This window comes from Brassica rapa, chromosome A02, assembly GCF_000309985.2.
Source record: "Brassica rapa cultivar Chiifu-401-42 chromosome A02, CAAS_Brap_v3.01, whole genome shotgun sequence".
Classification (NCBI taxonomy): domain Eukaryota; kingdom Viridiplantae; phylum Streptophyta; class Magnoliopsida; order Brassicales; family Brassicaceae; genus Brassica; species Brassica rapa.
Genome location: NC_024796.2, coordinates 26,023,528 through 26,042,482, shown reverse-complemented (window position 1 = coordinate 26,042,482; position 18,955 = coordinate 26,023,528). Strand labels below are relative to the sequence as shown.

Here is an 18,955-nt window from a genome sequence, read left to right as displayed (position 1 = left end):
ATCCAGTGTAAAAAAACTTCTCCACCTTTTCTTTGGTGAAAATGTCTATATTATTTTTGACAAAAAATATATTTAACATCCTTTCTATAAAATTATATATTTACTTATAATTAAACAGAATTAAAGATGGGAATGGGCCGGTGAGAAACTGGAATGAGGCACATTTAAAAATGGGTATGGGATCAGAACTTGGCATGACACGGCCTCAGAACGTGAGAAATAGCTTAAGAATTGCGCGGGATGAATGTTATATATAAAACTAATTTTTATCTATTATTATTCATTTGTATTCATTTACGTATTATGTAATTAAATTAGAGTAAAGCATCTTGTTTATCGATGATACTTTTTGGTAAATAAATCAAAACAATCATTTTATTTATTTTATATGGTATATAACTAAATTTCAATAACATGGACATAGATATATATATATATAGTATATTTTAATATAAATATTTATTATTGAGAATTCATACTCATATGATAAACACAAAATTTCTATTGTTCGATTTTTAGTGCAAATTTCAAAATTAAAATATTAAGGTTTCAATAATTTTTCAATACAAACTTAGAAATTATCATCTTTAAGTATTTTTTCTATGTTATATAGTTTAATTTTAAACTATATTAATATATAATATGAATTTCTAGTAAATGAGATTTCATATTCATACGATTTATGATCATTTGTATCTTGTTATTACCACAACAAATTAAACCATTGATAACAAAATTATAGTGTGAGACATTTAACGTTTTTAATAATATATAATCGTTTTAAAAATTGAAAATATAACATATAAGAAAAATTTAATATTTTATTTTATGGTTAATGTGGTTGTTTAATATCTTTTAATAATATAAAATTAAACAAAAAAAGAGCTAAGATACAAAAATTATTATCAAATATTTATTATTTATAATCATTAATTATCATATATATGTTAATCATATTAGGCAATTCCGTAGTTTTTATTTATGAAATTTATTATTTAAAATCATTAATTTTCATATATACGTTAATCATATTAGGTAATTCTGTAGCTTTTATTTGAAGAAAGTGCGAGAATATTATTTTGTACACTATTTATCAATTTAATAGTTAGTTTAATAAAAAGTATATTATAAGTGAAGATGGACCAACCTATTTTTTTAAGAATTCAAAATTTTATTTTTATTGTGACACATGGCTATAAAACAATATTGTAATGTTTCTCAATTAATATATAAGAGATGGATAGGGACCAGTCTTATGTGCATGAGCAACTTATAAAAAACCCAAATAGCAAACTATTTTAATGAGTTTTTTTCTTTAAAAATAAAATTAATATCATATGAACAGATAATCCACATATAAAATATTATATTAATAAGAACATATACTACATTTGATCTTACCTAAAAAGCCGAAAAAGGTATGACTTAGAAGGAAACTCGAACTTCATGTTTATCCACTAATTTTCCGGCATTGCAGCTTGCACGAAAATAACCAAAAGGGAAATTTCAACTTAAATTTAATTACGAGAAAAATCAAATGTAGGAACATGGATGGGGCGTAAAATCCTTAACTATCAAGCTTTAGCTCATTCTATTCAATGGATGAAGGTTCAAAGTGGAAATCAAACCACTTGCTGGTTTGATAAGTGGAATCCATTGGGTACCATACATGATCTCACTGGAAACAGAGGTTGTGTTGATATAGGAATTCAACTAAAGGCCATTGCCGCATCTATTTGTCATCCAAGTTGTCGGAGACATGACATATATATATCAGAAACTTGTGCTGTCATAGAGCAGGTTATTGAAGTACAAAAAAAAACTCTTTAACGGAAGAAGAAGATATTCCTCTTTGGAACAGAGTATTGATGTCTATACAGAAGGTTTCAATTCAAAAACTACTTGGAACATGTTTCGATCTTCCTCACTGAGGGTCACCTGGAGACTTGTTCTAAAAGTTGGGCACCTACCCGATTACTCCACCGATTAAAAGTGAAGCGGAGTGCAAGCGTAGCGAAATTGTCCAATTCGGTTACATTAGTTGCTGAGGGCGAGGAGTGCGTGGAAATTAAAAAAGCTTCGGCCTAATTACAAAATCGCCTGGTCCAAAATCGTTTATTCTTCGGTGAAATAAAATTTAGCTCAATTTTGATTTTTTCTGATATTATATCAACTTCTCGTGTACTTTCTCAAGAGAAGTTGGGGTGAACCTTTCAAAAGGTTTGCTTAATGGCTGTGAAATAGTGGACTGACAGAATCTGTTGCTAACTGGTTTCAGCAGATAGACATCAAAAGCCAGAATGGTTTTTTCTATGGTACATAACATATGGCAAACAACAGCTTATACATTTTGGAGGGAAAGAAATGCAAGACGATATGGGGATATTCTTTGTACAACAGGCGGATGTAGCATAAAATCTTGGTGGGACAAATCATGTATAATATAAAATGTAAGACCAAAATGTAATTTTTAGTAAAAGAGAACAGCTAAAATTTGGATATATTACAAAGGATGTGAAGTTTTCATGGGGCCAAGTGCCACCCTCTTATTTCACATAGATCCGCCACTGAGTTTGATCAAAGTTATTGATAAACAAGTCATAAATCACATCCTTTTACTAGGATCAAATGAGAAGAGTATGAAGGGTTTATGTAAGTATGGCTAGCTACAAGATGATAGGAAGTATGGCTAGCTACAAGATGATAGGAACAAGTAGGAGGTTTTTATTTTGATTCTCGTTAAGCAATTACGTTGTACTGGACAGTTTATTTTTCTTTTGAATTCATTTAACATTCAATTAAAAAAGTAGTTATGTGCTAGGCTTTGTCCCACCACAAATAAGCCCAGAATTTAGTAGCTTTTGGGTGCGAAAATTAAGCATTTTACATAAAATCCGCTCTTGTAAATTGAAATGACATTTTTTATATTATGTTGTTTTAAATAATGTTTTTTTAACACAATTTTTTTTTATTGTTTTGTTTGTACCAGTTCATTAATATTGTTCTGCAGTCTATGCTTGTTACAAACTTATCCAAGACGTGCCAGTGAAAAGTATGTGTGACAACTTATTGAAAAGACAGAATAATGACATTCGAACCAAATCAAATCTCAACAATCGGTAATGAAAAGATATGGGTGATAAAAAGGAGAATCGTGTACTTTAGCAAATGAATGGTATTCTGACTCTTTAATTTAAAAGGTATTCTAATTCTTTGGCGGTCAAACCTTTTTATATCTAAAAGAGGTGATACAGATAGATGTAAAGTAGCCCCTGTAAAGTATCGTAGAAATTTTCTTAATATGGATTTTGATGGAAAATAAATAGAACTTTACAATTTTCTAAGTGAAAAAGTCGAGAACAATTTGCCCCATCCCAGAAGGCAGAAGCATCCATTTCAAAGGACCATATTTTCACACAATGCGCGAAGATAGGATGAGAGACCACATGAATTCATGCATATACATTTTTTGCCAATTTAGGTGGCCATTAAATAGAAAATTACTATGCTCCCACTTTTTCTTCTACTTTAAAATTCATAAGATTTTTGCCTCCAGTGATATAAGCGTAATATATATACCTCTATATTTCTATAAAATATATATGGAAATTGTGTCTTGTAAACACACCTGGTTTAATCTTTCTCTAACAATTGTGACATATGTAAATCTACTTGTTGGTTTATATCCCTGTTCGAGAACGCGTTAGGCACTAGTCGGATGGTCGGGTTGGGCCTAGCGCCTAGAGAGAAAATCGGGGACTAAGCGGACATTAGGCGGGGTAAAATTTTTAGAATATGTTATAAAACATGTTAATCTTTAGTTGTGTATAACATTAATACATTTTCATGTTTAGGACTATATAAACACACAAATAGAATATATAAACTTAATATAGTGTAAATTCATCAAAATTATGAATATAAATTATATTTATCAAATTTTAAATCAAATAAATAGATAAAAATAATATTAAAAAAAAAAAGATTAGACGATCATCTGACGGTCTAGGCGGACAAAAATCGGACAACCGATTTTTTAGACCGATTTGCTATAAATCGAGGCGGATGGGCACCTAGGCGGGTTTTTTTTTTAATGCTGGGTAATACCTTACATCATCATATAATCTCAAATCTATTACATATGATGATCAACTACCTGCAACATATGCGATATTGATGAACAGCTCAACAAATAATGATTCCACGATGAAGCTCTCCCCGAAACACTTGAACCCACTGACGGTTCTGCATGTACGACATCCTCGATGGACAGGCTCTCACCGCAACAGGCGACCACAACGAACGGCTCTGCTTACAGTACTTTGGAACCTCCGAAAGCTTCGCATCCTATAATCTGCAAGAAATTGCATAGTCTGGGATTCGAACCCCAGACCTGAGTGTAAAAACCTTTAAACCTTAACTAATAGGCTAGGGTGTTTCCACAACCTAGGCGGTTAGACGCCCGATTTTTAGAACAGTGGTTTATATCATGGTGTGGAGCCATTTTGACATCATATACCGACATACATTTTCAAACCAATATATAAAAATATGTACACATTTATAAAACCAGCTTCTTTCATGGTGAAAGGAATATATTTATTTGACGCTGTTTCATTCCGTTTCCTCTAAGTATATAGCTTATTGGACTATAGAGTTTTCCTATGATTTAATCATGATCATCACACACACATATATATATTATATTGCATGCTCTTCAGTCTGCAATATTATTATATTTTAAAAAAATTGCAACACACACATTTTTGGAAGAAATTGTTTACATCGTATGCTGACCAATGTGGTTAAGATATGCTAACAAGTGAAAATAACCTATTTATTTTTCTCCTTTCGAGGCATAATACATGCGCTAACGTTATTGATACTAATTAACTTGAAAAGAAAATGCAAATTTCCTAATTGGTTCTTCTGAAACTCCACATCAAAGATCTGTGAAGCAAATGCATGCCAGTCCACAATTCAAACTAGATATGTCGAGTTTGCAATGAAATATGAGCAGTACGAACTATGTGTTGTAGCAGATTCTGCATCGTTCATACTAGGCTCTCTAATTCAAAACTAAACGCATACTAATCCTTTTGAACTCCCACTAAATATAGCGTATCGTCTTGTAATTAAGTCTAAAACCCAGACGACTCCATTAATCAGTCCATTCTCCAAGTCTACATATAGTACATTTGAAACCATTTTCTGTTAATGATATCTAACGGTTCTATCTTCTATCATATTCAAACTTAGTTAATGCTCATATTCAAACAAACTAAAACACAGTTACTTCAAGTCGAGTGAGCCAACCACATCTATATTCGCTTGAATTCCATTGACCTAAGGAAAAATAAAAGCGTACAAAATTGTGAATGAACCGAGAAAAAAAAAAGAATGTTATCTTAATGACCCTAAATGGTCCATTAAAAGGAATATATTCCGGTGATGGAGAATACAAAGTTGACCATACTTAGCCCATGCAAAAGAGAAGAGATAATTTAAGAAATCAATTGCATATATTATTCCTTCTCAGGGTTATAAAAAGGGAGTAGATGCATGTGAGGAATGAGTACAAACATATAGAGAGTAGTGAGGTGTATAATAAGGAAGAGAGGTCTAACATGGCGAACAAAGTCATGTTTAGTAGCCAAGGATGACTTGCCTGCTCTTTTTCACCTCCATGATTCAATTTTATGTAGGGTTTTGGATTACTATGCTTCTAAAGAGTATAGTAATTCAAAATCTTGTTGAATCTTTGTGGGTAACGGTTTCAGGCAGTCTCCTTGGCTATCTTGACATGCTTTTTTCTTCCATGTTATACCTTATTTCTTTGTATTTTTCGAGTCCAAATAATATTTTTTTCTATAAATTTACTACGAAAATCCCTTAAACAATCTCTAACAAAGTATGTTATTAGAAAACTACCACTTTTTGCATTTATTGCAAATGCATGTACGTGGTGAGTGTACGCATTGTTTAGAAGGAAATGTCAAAGATGAATAGAAGAATCATATTTGGTAGCCAAGGATGACTTGCCTATTTCTTTGAGAAGTAAAATGGGCATGGTGTCATGTTTAAAAGTTACTGTAGGTAGTTTCAATTTTGACCATTTTGCTTACAAAATGATATTAGGCAGTCTCCTTGGCTATCCTTATATGTTCTTCTCTCTCATCTCAGACATTTACCTTCATCCAAATAATAGAGAGTGGGAGACATACACGAAACATGTAATTTTGTGACTTTGAGATTTCTTTATGTATATGTGTACGTAAAACCCAACATGTATACACACATAGTACATATATTATATTATATGTAGTCTACACTATAATGTATACTCCATAAGGTTACTGGAATCTTGCAAGACATTGAAATTTGTTTATTAGGTCAATATCATATGTGACAACTACCGAATTAGACATTAGTTTTGACTGTTCTGTAAACAACTTACCGAGAATATAGTGCACACAGCACACGTCTTCTTTGAGGTAAACTTATGAAATAGCTTTCAACCGATTTTTCTTGAAGTACTTATCTACATCAGATCTAGTGTAATTGTTAGTTTGTTACGTTTTTACTTGATATTTAAGATGAAAAGAAAACAGTTTTTTTGCTCTAGTGGTAAAAAAAAGTGTATGATAGACACTTCGTCATTCGGGTTCAATTTTCGTTGCAATAGATTAATTACATTATTTAGGTTCCAATTGGTGACTATGTTGAAGGAAAAAAATTATGATGAATTTTCTATTCCTCAAAATTTATATCTATTAGGTTGAATTTTTTATCAAATTATTAATTAATAGGTCCCATATTTTTCCTCTAAATTCCTCAAAGATGAATGAATTTATAAAGAAAAATATTCCTCTGCAATTTTGACGAGGAACAAAATGAATAAAAAATTTTATTTTTTTAAATTTTTTAAGTTCTTCAAATGAAATTTTATTTTTCATTTTATTCATTTTTTTCTATTCATCTTGTAGTCACCAATCGAAGCCTAGGTTTTTAAGAGATGGATCCACATTTTTTACACCAAAACACATTTTCATATTTGTATTTTTGTATATATTCCTCCATATCAATTTAATTGTTGTAGACTAAAATTTTCGTTTCAAAATAATCATTTTTTTAGAATTTTATTGCAAAAATTAATTAAAGGAATTCTCCAATTTATTTTTGTATTGGTTGCCGAATTGAGATATATTCCGGACAGAGACTAGGTTGCAAATATTGTTGTGATATATAAATAGGAACGTGCAGGTCTGCATGAAATGACCACGTCGCACGTTCGATTCATGAACCAAAAGGAAACTTATAATCAAATCGTATAACTTAATATAATTGATACAAATTTGTTTGTCGATATAAGAACATTAAAATATACATTTCATTTTTGGCAATATAAATATTCATATGTTTTAGTTTATAAGTTATAACTTGTCCATATGTTTTTGTCCATTCCATATATATAGAGGACAAGAAGCTCCCGTGACTAAGTGAGTGACCATCGGTGAATTGAAAAAAGATGGAGATGGGAATGAGGAAGCAGCGTTCTGTGTCGGCTCTTGTATTCCTTGCATTGATTTCGGCTTCAATGGCAACCTCGGAATCGGAGGTCCCTTTCATGGTGGTTCACAAGAAGGCGTCTCTCTCTAGCATCAAATCAGGAGTCCAACGCGTCTTCGTCACCGTCGACATATACAATCAAGGATCCTCGTAAGTTTCACTTCCATTTTCTTTCTTAGATCCTCTTAAGGCTCACAAAACTTGTTTGCATGCTCTCGCCGATCGATATTTTTATCGACCAGATTCTGAATCTTGGATTTTGAATGTTTTCTCACATTCTTCTGGAAATTGTATATGTTCTACGTGTTGGTCAAATATTCAAGGGACACCTAGAAATATCGTCAATCTTATCCATAGGTTGATATTCAAGTCAAATTTGGATTTCTGAATAATATCTGATGATTATGAACCCTTAAAAGAACGTTCCTGGTTTGAAATTTCATTACAAACAATATTAGAAATAAAATTGTTTAAAAATTCTGTAATTTTTTTTTAACAGATCAGCATATGATGTAAATCTGGTAGATGATACCTGGAATTCAAATCTATTTGAAATTGTTAGTGGCAACACTTCAAAGTCATGGGCAAAGCTTGACGTGTAAGTCTCTCTCATTTTTTATTTGAACAAGAAGTCTCTCATTAATTTCGAACAACAACAAGAAAAAATTTATTTGGCAAAAAAAAAAAAACAAGAAAAAATGTATTAACATATGGTTTTCTTTGTGTGTAGTGGTCAAGTTCTGTCACATTGGTTTGAGTTGAAGAGTAAGAAAAAGGGTCTCTTCTATGGTTCACCAGCTGTTGTTACTTTCCGTGTCCCATCTAAGGGTGTTCTTCAGGTATTTTATTATTTTTGCTTCTGGTTTCTATAGACTATAGTAATGATTCTTCAGAATAAAACCAAAGGAATCTTGTAGTTATAATTTTGTTATCTTTCTTGCAACTTAGGCGTATTCAACTCCAATATTGCCTCTAGATGTACTAGCAGAGACCATCCCTGAAAAGAAGCTTGATTTGGTAATGCGTCTTTCCGTTTAAAAAAAATTACTTCATTCATCAACATTCTTGGCTCGTTTTCTGTAATTAACTAACTTGGTTTATTTTTCTGTTTCTCGTGGAATCCATCTTGAACGTGGCTAAAATTCAGGCAAAGGTATGTCATAATCAGTATCTCTTCTCTCATTCTTTAACGTAGTTTATAAACAGGGGAAGACTTGGTGAAAGTTGCAATAAAATCTTTATGAAGATAGATGTTACCAGTTATTTTAACATTCATCAAATTTTCAAATGTTATACGATTCATGACCCTTTACGAAGATTTTAAGCATCATACATTCATACTTACGTTAATCTTGTGATCTGATGATTGTGATTTTTTTATTTGCAGAGATTGGTGGGTAGATTTGGACCTCAATTCTCAGTGCTTTCGATTATTGTGACGTTTGTGTATTTGATGGTAACTCCATCAAAGGCAAGCAAGAAGAAGCGTTGAGATTAAGTTTTTGGATCTGGCCTTTTTCATCTTTTCACGTTAGTAAAAATATCGCTCTCTTTTTTTTTTAACCTTTATCATTTGTAGTTGACTTTTTTTTAATTCTTGTGTCTTTCGAATCAGACCAATAGGCAACCCTTTACCAAAAAGAAAGTCAGACCAATAACAAGAGCACTTTAATTTCCACATTCTAAAAATAATTATCCAAAAGAAAGAAAAAACGCAAAAGGTTCAATTTTCATATAAAAACTTAACAAGAAACTAATGATCTTTGTCATAATGGCAAGTAGGGATCAGTCAAACGCAACTGCTGTAGGGGCATGAGAAGAATAAATTGACGGTCATACATATGAGGGAAGGATATGGTGATCAAATCATCAAATAAGGGTATCAAAATAATCCATCAGAACATATAGCTTAGTATATGTTGTGTATTACTGTGTGTAAGAGGAATGTTGTTTTTAAGATTGCAGAGTACTATTTCTTTTCATTTTCACATACCTAACCAAAAAAACTATGATTCAATATCTCTCTCTTTTTCTCAAGCTATACATTAATGTGTAGTTCAGGACTACTACTGTACTACACCTGGGTGTTGGAATGAGTCTATAAAGCCATGTATTTGAAACCATTAGTATAAGAGCAATTTTTTTTAGTAATTTGAATGCTAGTATTTGAAAACAAGAACTTTGGAAAGGCTTCAACTAAATTTGTATTATTTATACCAAGAAATATTGGAAAAGCATAAGTAGATGTCATATGCATTTTCTTGCATTAGAACCTGTAACACTTTGCATTCCAGAAGGTATTTAAAACACAGTGGTGATGAACTGATGATCAACTTGTCAAGAGGAATAGTAGTTTAATGAAATAGCATAATAACTAAACATGTAAGTAAACACTCAAGTGAGCAACGGCGTTTAGGTTAGAGTAATCACGAAAACCCGCAATAGACTAATGATTTCATTCTGTGCATTATACTTCGTGATAATCTTTCAAGAACAGCAAATTCAATGGCACATCATTATCATTTTATCACCTACTCTCTTCCTACAAATTGGATAAAGGGATTTGGATACTTATTCAGAACTACAATTGCTTGTTCAACATTATGTACATTTTTTTTCTTTATTTGTAATAATAACCTAGCAAGGTAAAAACTAGTGTAATTACTAATTACTTAATCTAACAAACTAATTAAAAAAAAAAACAAGCAGTAGAATTGGAAATAACTAAAAAGCAATAAATCACCAGGGGAAAGTCGAAAGAGGAAAGAAAAACAGAAAGGCTTTAACAAAAGAATCAGTTTTTTCGTCTTAAATAAAACAAAAAAAGTACACCTAATTTCGGAAAGGACCACGAACGTAAGCCGACCAATCAGAATCTCAGAAGCATTGAACCAGTTCCATGTTTGGTCGGAACGAAAAAAAAACTAGTGAATCCACACAAATGGTGGCGCATCAACCCTTGTCCCAACCACAGTCCGGTAGAGATAAAGTTTATCCACCTTCTGTCTTCCCTCATATCCATTCTCCTCCATCCGGTTATTATCGTTCTCGTTAATGATCTCTACATTGAGCCATGGCGCTTTCCGTGCAAGCCTTTTGCATCCCCCAAGAGTGACTTCGCATGACGACATCCAAAGGGATCGCATTGTTTCATACTTGTTCACATCAGCAAGAAGCGCCGCGTCCCCAAACGGACTATCCCTAATCTCTAGCTTCCTCATCTTTTTGCAACCATTCAACACATACAACATGCCTTTGTCCGTATCCCCAGCAAAAGCTATAGAGAGCATCTCAAGCTCAGTTGCGTACATCCCAATGTAGAGGAAGACTTGGTCTGTGAGGAGACCAGAGACTGAAAGCCGTTTCAAGTTCTTGCATGCTTGCACGATTGCTCCAAAGCCTTCGTCTAGTGGTTGAGATGTGACGTGGTCGGGTTTGTGTGGCTCGAGGATGCATAGTCTGAACCTGATGAAATTTGGACAGTTCTTGGCGACGGTTATGAGCGCTGCGTTTGTCATCTGCTGGCAGAAGTAGAGAATAGAGTGAAGCTTAGGGCAACCTGCTGAGATGGCAACTAGACCATCTTCGGTCACAGCTGTGTTGCCTCCACCTTGTAAATCAGTTGGAAAAACCCTGAGCTCTTGTAACTCTTTGCATGTAGAAGCTACCACTTCAAGCCCTTTGTCACCTATACTATCCAGTATCTGCAAGAAAACCATAAAAGGCGATTATTAGTGTTCTAAAAATCGGTCTACTGAACAAATATGATAGAAACGTTTTTCACAGTGATTTTCCAAAAGTCGGTCTGTAGGCGGCATCCAGGTGTCCGCCTATAATTTAATTCTCTATACCTTAACTATCGTCTAGCTATTTCTTGAACCAAACCACATTTTTGGGTTCAATTTCGGTTAGGAGTTTGATTTGGTAGATTTTTTTTTAAGTTGATTTTCGGTTCGGTTTGGTTCGGCGATCGGTTACTTCGGTTTTCTATAAAAAAATTATAACCAAGCCATACCAAAAACCTAAACCGAACTAACCAAATTTATTTATCGAAATTTTATCAAAACTAAACCAAAATCTAGCTGAAATCAAAACTTTGATTAAGTTCAGTAGATTTTCAAAAGCGAACTAACTGAATACCGAACTAAACTTAATTATTCAGCAAAATTTAGGTCGAACTGAACTAACCAGACCGATTAAACCGAACTAACCAAACCCACAAGCCAACTATTTCTAGATGCGGATATCTTTCTTATTTTAAAGAAACCAGTATCAACTTACCCATAACCGTTGGAGCTTCTTGCAATGCTCAATAAGCTTAATGAGATGGCTGCCATGGATCTCAGCTGCATAGCTAAGATTCAAGGAGGTGAGGTTATGGCATACAGGGTGGAACGCTGACAGACAATGAGGAGCAGCCTCTAAAAAGCCAGACAAACTCCTTAACGATGTGCATTTCCTTATAGCGGCCTGGAGCTTCAGACAAGACTCTGAATCTTGCTCATCCTCATAAGACCCTACTCCTAAGTCAACAATCTGCGGCGCACACGCCATCAACCTCGCCAATGCATCAAGCGGCACTGCACGGTTTAGCTTCAAACTCCTTAGGTTTGGAGACCTTGCAACTAGCCTCTCTAATGCCACCAGATTGGTTTCACCTTCTAGACACGCAAAGTTCAACGTGACAAGAGATGTGTAAGTCTCTGGGAAACAGCTTAGCCACTGACCTCTGTGGTCATCAATTTCATTCTCTTGCAAGTCAAGATCCTGAAGATGCCTACACAGAACACAAAACTTGTAAGAAAAAACAGAACCAAACTCAAAATGTTTAACGTCATTACAACAAAACTTTACCTGCAATTGGATGCAATGGAGGCTAGCCCATCAGTACTAAACCCTTCACAGCTAACAAGCACCAGAGACTTAAAATTCACAAAGGAACGCGAAAGCAGCTCCAAGCTCTCATCAGTCACAACCATCCTCTTCAACCTCAGCTCCTCAAGCCCCACGCGGCTCCTCGCTAAAGCCTCGATCCAAGGCTGCACAAAGCCTCCCCATCCGTGAGGAACCAAGTTGAAGTCAGCGAAGTGAGGCTTCCCTTTCAAGGTTAAGGACTTGAAACAAGGAAACCTCCTTAGTAGCCTCTCCGGGTTGATGGCGTAACAGTTTCCGATGAACACGTTCTGTCTACTGTATCTCTCGATCTTGAACCAAGATTTGCATACCAGAGATATTGAGTTCCTGTCTTTATGAGATGTCACGAAGTCGAAGACGTGCTCTATCACTTCATCTGGGAAGTAGTTCATATCTTATTCTTCTCTCTAGCAGCAAGAGCCCTAACAGAGCGAGATCCAATCAGATCCTGAGGTTGAGCTCGAGAAACACCAGATCCACAAAAAGTCTAGAAGGAGGGAGATAATATAAATCTACACAACTTCAGTGTCGATATCAAAAAAAAAACATGATGATTACAAAGACGTTGACAATGAACGAGAATCATTAATACATCTATAGAATCTCTCTCAACACGCAACCATAAATAGAAACTTTCTTCCTCCCTCTGAAAGAAGAAAGAAAAAAAAAAACAATGATGAAGAGATGATCAGAAGATTGATGAGAGAGAGAGAGAGAGATCACTACGCAAGCAAATCAAAGCAAAAGCCCAGAAACTAAAAACTCTCTCTTCTCTCTCTATTCTGTGTCTCTCGGTGACTTGGTAATGGAAAAGAAGTCTTTAACCAACGATAGAAGCACATCACAGTCTTTAGGGGGGTCCCCACCTGGCTGTCCGAAACAAAACCGTGGTTTACTGATGATCCAACGGTGAGAGATGGTTCGAAAGAGAGATCTTGACCGTTGATGTGAAATGGCATGCATGTGTCCTTATCACTGCTTACGAGGCCATTCACCAAAGAGAAAAGGCAAGGGTGATGCAGTAGTGTCAGACTTAAGAAACATTTTTAAAATACCCTCGTTTTATGTATTTAATTACGGAGAAATGCCACAATAGTCTTGTAATAATAATAGAGTTATTATAATGATCAATTATTCAACTAATGTGTGATTAAAGATTGATTAGTAATTAGTTTATCTGCTGTACATACTTATATGTTGGCCATTTATTTTGCCAAAAAATGCCAAGTCTTATATAGTTTATTTTAAAGCTTGTTTTCTAGAGATAACATAGATATTTGATAAATTACATGCTATTTTGTCCAATCATCATGTTTTGTATAATGTTAGGTTATTTGTATTTTCCATCCAGATTTTGATTTCCTTTTTTTCTAAAGATTAGGAAAAAAAATTAGGAAATCAAATTGATTGATCAGCTACCATCAATTTATTGAAATTTATTAACTGGCGAATTAAAAAAAATCGTATTAACACGTTTTAAAAGCACAAATTTCAGAATTAGATTGGTTAATTTGAGATTTAAAACGAAAAAAAATAGAAAAGCAAGGCTGGCTGAATTTGTCTGGTATGAGGACATACAGCACCCGTGGAGATACGTAGTCGGTCAGTAGGTGATGACATTAGCAAATTTAGTATTAAATTCCTTCTTCTCTTTTTTTTTTCTTTCTTACCAAATAAATCCAAACACCACTCCAAATAAAAATCTACAAAACATTTAAATTTAAGTTTAAAAATGGTGGCAGCAATTGGGGAAGAGTGTGTTTGATGTGAAAAATACAGTGTACCTTGGTTGAAAGTTGAAACGGTGGGTTGGAATATTAAATGGTACATGAAAAAAACATGGAGGTATTATAAAACTTTTAGTTAATTTTTTAGCGCCTAAGAAAACTAAGAAACAATGATTTAAGAGGAGAAAAATGTCATTTCAATAATTAATTTTCAAATTTGATTTAAATAAAAAAACTACATTTTCGTAAACAAGAAAAAACATTCAATTTTTGTTGACAAATTATTTTAATCATAAATTTCTATTAATCATATTATTTTAGTAGTTACTCAACAGTTATAGTGACTAACTAACAATATGCTTAAAATAACTTTTAAATATGATGAGTTCTTGTCAAAAATATAAATCTGACATTTTCTAAAAAATTTGAATGTTATCTTTTAGAATAAATTATTTAGAAACTATAACATCTTATAAATATGAATACTGAATAAATAAATTTATAATTTTCATTATTTTCTTCAAAGTAAAATTTCTATTTTTTCAATTATATTATAAAATAGTTATTTAATATATCAATAGTTTAGTTATTATTTATAAAATAATTATCAAGAAATCTTATAATTGTTGACAATAATTATGTCACTTTTGTAACCATATGAAGTCCTAACTGAAATATGTTTCATAATTATATTGTCAAAATTTTGAATTCTATTAAAAATGTTAATACTTTTTATTCTCAAAAGAATAAAATTATTGATAGGTGGATTTTTCATAATTTCATTGATGTAACAGAATTTTGGATCTTAAACATTTTAGATGAATTTTTCATTAAATGCAGAAATAATCCTGTAACACATTTACAGAACCAAAATATTTATCTTCAATATAAAAAATCATGAAAACTAAAATGGTTTGAATTATTTCTTATTTATAATTTTATTTGTTAATGTTATATTTATTATAAATATATTTGTCAATATTTTAAATTCAGTATTTAGAAAATTGTTGATTTATATTTGTGCCAAAAGACATAAATTTTAAAGCTATTCTAAACAATATTAGTTAGTTATAGTTGTTATCTAACAATAAGGTTAGAACATTATAGTCAGTGAAAATTTATGATTAAAATAACTTGTCGATAAAAATTGAATGTCTTTGGTATACGAAAAAGTTAGTGTTTTATTTCAATCAAATTTGAAAATTATAATTTGAATGACATTTTTCTTATTTAAGGGATGAAATAATTATATCATTGCATTACTTACACCAACGTGGAAAAAAAGAAACACATTAGAGAAAGAACAAAAAAATTTAAATCGTGACTAGTTATTGTTGAAAACAAAACAAGCATCTTAATATTTGGAGATACTAAACTTTAAAGTGACATATATAAGGAAATAAAGGTGATCGATTGGTTCGACTGTGAATTTAAAAATTTAGCTGTAGATGATTAGCTGTAGATAAATTGGTTGTAGCTGTAAAGTTGTTACTGTAGACTTTTTCTGTAGAGATTTTTGTTGTAGTTAAATTTGTTTGTAACTGTAAGTTATAGGTTGTAGATATTTTAAAATAAAATATATAAAATATGTGTTGTATATATAAAATTATTATTTTATATGAATTAAAATAATTTATATTAATACTTTTTTATAAATTATCAAAATTTATTGTAATTTAAAATGTGATATGTAAATAATATTTATATTATTTAAATATCTTAATAATTAAAAACACTCAAATTAAAAATTAAAATATTTATAAAAGTTTTTATTATGATTATATAATTTATTTGATATTATGGATATTTTTTTTCATTTTACAGATTCTACAACCTATAAAAAGATGATGTAGCATTTTTGCCTCAAATACATAAGAAAATGTTTTGCTTTATTTTTTTTTGTTGTAGTTTTAAAAATAAAACTAAAGCATGATTGGTAAAACTAAATAAAAACTTGATGTAGACTTTAATTTTTAAAAGTAAAGCTACAGCATGATTGGTAAAATTTAGTAATTTAAAAATAAATAAAGCTAAAGTATGTAGATAAAGCTCAACCAATCACCCCCAAAGAGTGAAATATATTGGTGTAACTAAAATAAAAACGGCTTTTTAACCGAACTCAATTATAGACCCACTTGCATATAATTACAAAAGGGAACACACAAAACAAAAGTATACTTGTTGGTTGAAAGAGGAGTCACTTCCTTGCCGCGTACCACCAAACGTTTGTTTAGGGCCTGACTGGTTTAACCGCAGCGGTTGCGGTTGCGGTTGCGGGAGTTTGCGGATGCGGGTGGTTGCGGTTTCTAGCGGTTTTAAGAGATTTGTACGACTGGTTCTGCGGTTAGAAATTTGTGCGTTTGCGGGATACTTATGACTGGTTAACTACCAAATGCAGCAGCTGTTAAATAATAAATTAATAATATTTACATTTTATACAATTATAAAAATATCAAAAATAATAATACTATAATAAATATAAAATTTATATTTAGAAAGTTATAGTTTAAATTTTTAAAAAATATAAAAAATATTTTTATTTTAAAGTTTTATAATATTAATTAAAATTTAATTGATATATTTTAGCATTTTTATAATTTCACTTTAATTTTTTTATTGAATTTTTTTATTTTTGTATTTATATTGTTTTGGAAAAAAAAAAAAATTTATCCTCCTGCAAACGCCCGCAACCGCAAACGTTAGCTGGAACCAGCTTTTGAATTTATGAGGTTCAAAGCGATTTGGAGTGATTTGGAGCGGTTTAGAGCGGTTTGAGCGATTGTTGCAAAACGCCAGCAACCGCTACTAACCGCAAAAGCTGCGTTTGCGGGTGGTAGCGGGAAAACCAGTCATACCCTTAGTTGTATTTAGAGTGTAAATTCGGCTGAAGACCTCCTATTTATTTGGGCTATCACTAGTTAAAATCTAATGAACCAGCAAATGGAGAGTAACTAATATACACTAGGTTAAGTTCCGCGGAATGAACGTTATATATATTATATGTTTCTAACATATTATGAAATAATAAATATCTATTGAATAATTAAAAAGTCAGTAACTATTATCTATATAATTAAGTTGGTGCCAACATATAAATAAATTTTATTAATCCAAAAGAATATTTTTTTCTATTTGATATAGTATATAATTAAATTTAAATGATAGTAACATATATCTAGTATATTTTAATATTAATATTTATTAAATGATTTTGCTCATGTTTTTTTTATCATTTGTATCTATTATATCAAAAAATTTAAATTACTGATAACAAAATTTTCACTGTGGGATTAATAATTTATGTAATTTATAATATTTTTAAAAATTAATTTGTCAATATTTTTTCAAATTTTTATCAAAAAAAAATGTTTAAAAGTAAATTTCAAAATTAAGATATTTATTTATTTTCTTATATGACATATAATATAATTTAATATATATATATACATATCTATTTCTATATATATTTTATTTTTAATACGTATTAAATGAGACTTTCAACATATATGATTTTTTAATTATTTGTATCATGTCATAAGAAAAAGTTTAAACCATAGATCACAAAATTTGAATGTGAAACTAATGGTTTTAGTAATTTATACTCGTTTTTAAAAATTCAAAATACAACATAGAAAGAAATTTTTTAATTTTTATTAAATGGTTACTATGATTATTTAATTTATTTTAATAGTTTAAAATTAAACAAATATAATATAAGATACACTTATTTTTATCAAATCTTTATTATTCAAAGTCATTAATTGTCATATATACTTTAGCCATATTAGGTAATTCCGTAATTTTATTTATAGAAATAATAAAGCACATTAATAATATATTTATTGTTAGTTTAATAAAAAAATTATTATATATTTAGATGAACCAACCTATTTCTTTAAGGATTCTAAGAATCATTCTAGTGATGACATGTTGCTACAAAAAAATGTTGTAATGTTTCCCAAATAATATATAGGGGATTGAGGTAATACACAGGGTAGTCTCCGGAAATACACAATACTGCATGAAGTTATCAATACATTAAAAAACGCATAATTATTTTTGCGGAATATACGAAGATATCAATACATTTTTTTTAAATGAAGTTTAATATATTATTTTTGTTTTGAAATTAAAATTTTATTAGATCATTAAATTATAATATATTTAATTATTTAAATAATAGAAAAAAATATAAGGTTTTGTTACAATTAAAAAAGATAAATGTTTATAATTCATTTTAAAAATATTATAAATTATTTCAAAATTAGAAATTAACAACTATAATTTAATTTTATATTTTTTTACTTTTAATGAATATCTAAGCATTCAAATATCTCTAGTGGCACAAATAATTACAACACAACAACTAAAGATTAATTCCATATAGTAGTTTTGTTTTAATAAAAAGAAATATTATATAAATATCTTACAAATGACTCACATTGATTGTTAGATGGATATTCGTAGTATAGAGTTTTAGTATAGAGTTTAAATGTCAAAATCTAACATACAAACAATTAGGTTACAAACAAATTTTTTTTTTGTAAAGTAGGTTAAACTATTAAAATAAATTAATTGCGCAAATTTCATCGAAGAAAATCTCGAACATGGTTACTATGATTGTAGTTGGGCAAAATAGAAGTGCTACGTCTATAAATACTTAAGAACATGTATACATGGTATTCAATAATTCAATGAGTTAGGCTTGCGCAATATATATAAAGTGATTTTCTTCGATGAAATTT

General features: G+C 30.9%; 2 protein-coding genes and 1 non-coding gene across 4 annotated transcripts; 1 reads left to right on the top strand and 2 right to left on the bottom strand.

Annotated features, from left to right (window-relative positions):
* Positions 1 to 1,047: 1,047 nt before the first annotated feature.
* Positions 1,048 to 10,274, top strand: LOC103854291. Of its 2 annotated transcripts, XM_009131229.3 has the most exons (7): positions 1,048 to 7,719; positions 8,069 to 8,167; positions 8,300 to 8,408; positions 8,518 to 8,586; positions 8,717 to 8,722; positions 8,957 to 9,099; positions 9,352 to 10,274. In XM_009131229.3, exons 1-6 carry the CDS (start codon positions 7,529 to 7,531, stop codon positions 9,059 to 9,061), a joined length of 579 nt encoding a protein of 192 aa, XP_009129477.1. In that variant the 5' UTR covers positions 1,048 to 7,528; the 3' UTR covers positions 9,062 to 9,099; positions 9,352 to 10,274. The 2 variants fall into 2 exon arrangements, with proteins under 2 accessions (XP_009129477.1, XP_009129475.1); XM_009131227.3 differs by having other exon boundaries at positions 8,957 to 10,274.
* On the bottom strand, positions 1,234 to 1,422 carry LOC117132350. The gene has a single exon (XR_004455900.1). It is a non-coding gene; the product is annotated as a U2 spliceosomal RNA (small nuclear RNA).
* A 4-nt stretch (positions 10,275 to 10,278) lies between the features above and the next one.
* Positions 10,279 to 13,686, bottom strand: LOC103854290 (protein AUXIN SIGNALING F-BOX 2). Its single transcript, XM_009131226.3, has 3 exons — positions 12,424 to 13,686; positions 11,851 to 12,346; positions 10,279 to 11,273 (listed from the first exon to the last, which is right to left on the bottom strand). The coding sequence occupies exons 1-3, from the start codon at positions 12,873 to 12,875 to the stop codon at positions 10,494 to 10,496; spliced, it is 1,728 nt and encodes a 575-aa protein (XP_009129474.1). The 5' UTR covers positions 12,876 to 13,686; the 3' UTR covers positions 10,279 to 10,493.
* Between the last annotated feature and the right edge of the window lie 5,269 nt (positions 13,687 to 18,955).

Excerpts from the sequence above, each read along its gene's own strand:
- LOC103854291 (XM_009131229.3), top strand. The coding sequence starts at position 7,529 with ATGGAGATGGGAATGAGGAAGCAGCGTTCTGTGTCGGCTCTTGTATTC. Across the intron at positions 7,720-8,068 it reads ATATACAATCAAGGATCCTC|ATCAGCATATGATGTAAATC; the intron begins GTAAGTTTCACT and ends TTTTTTTAACAG. Across the intron at positions 8,168-8,299 it reads TCATGGGCAAAGCTTGACGT|TGGTCAAGTTCTGTCACATT; the intron begins GTAAGTCTCTCT and ends CTTTGTGTGTAG.
- LOC103854290 (XM_009131226.3), bottom strand. The coding sequence starts at position 12,875 with ATGAACTACTTCCCAGATGAAGTGATAGAGCACGTCTTCGACTTCGTG. Across the intron at positions 12,347-12,423 it reads TCCATTGCATCCAATTGCAG|GCATCTTCAGGATCTTGACT; the intron begins GTAAAGTTTTGT and ends TGTTCTGTGTAG. Across the intron at positions 11,274-11,850 it reads AGAAGCTCCAACGGTTATGG|ATACTGGATAGTATAGGTGA; the intron begins GTAAGTTGATAC and ends GTTTTCTTGCAG.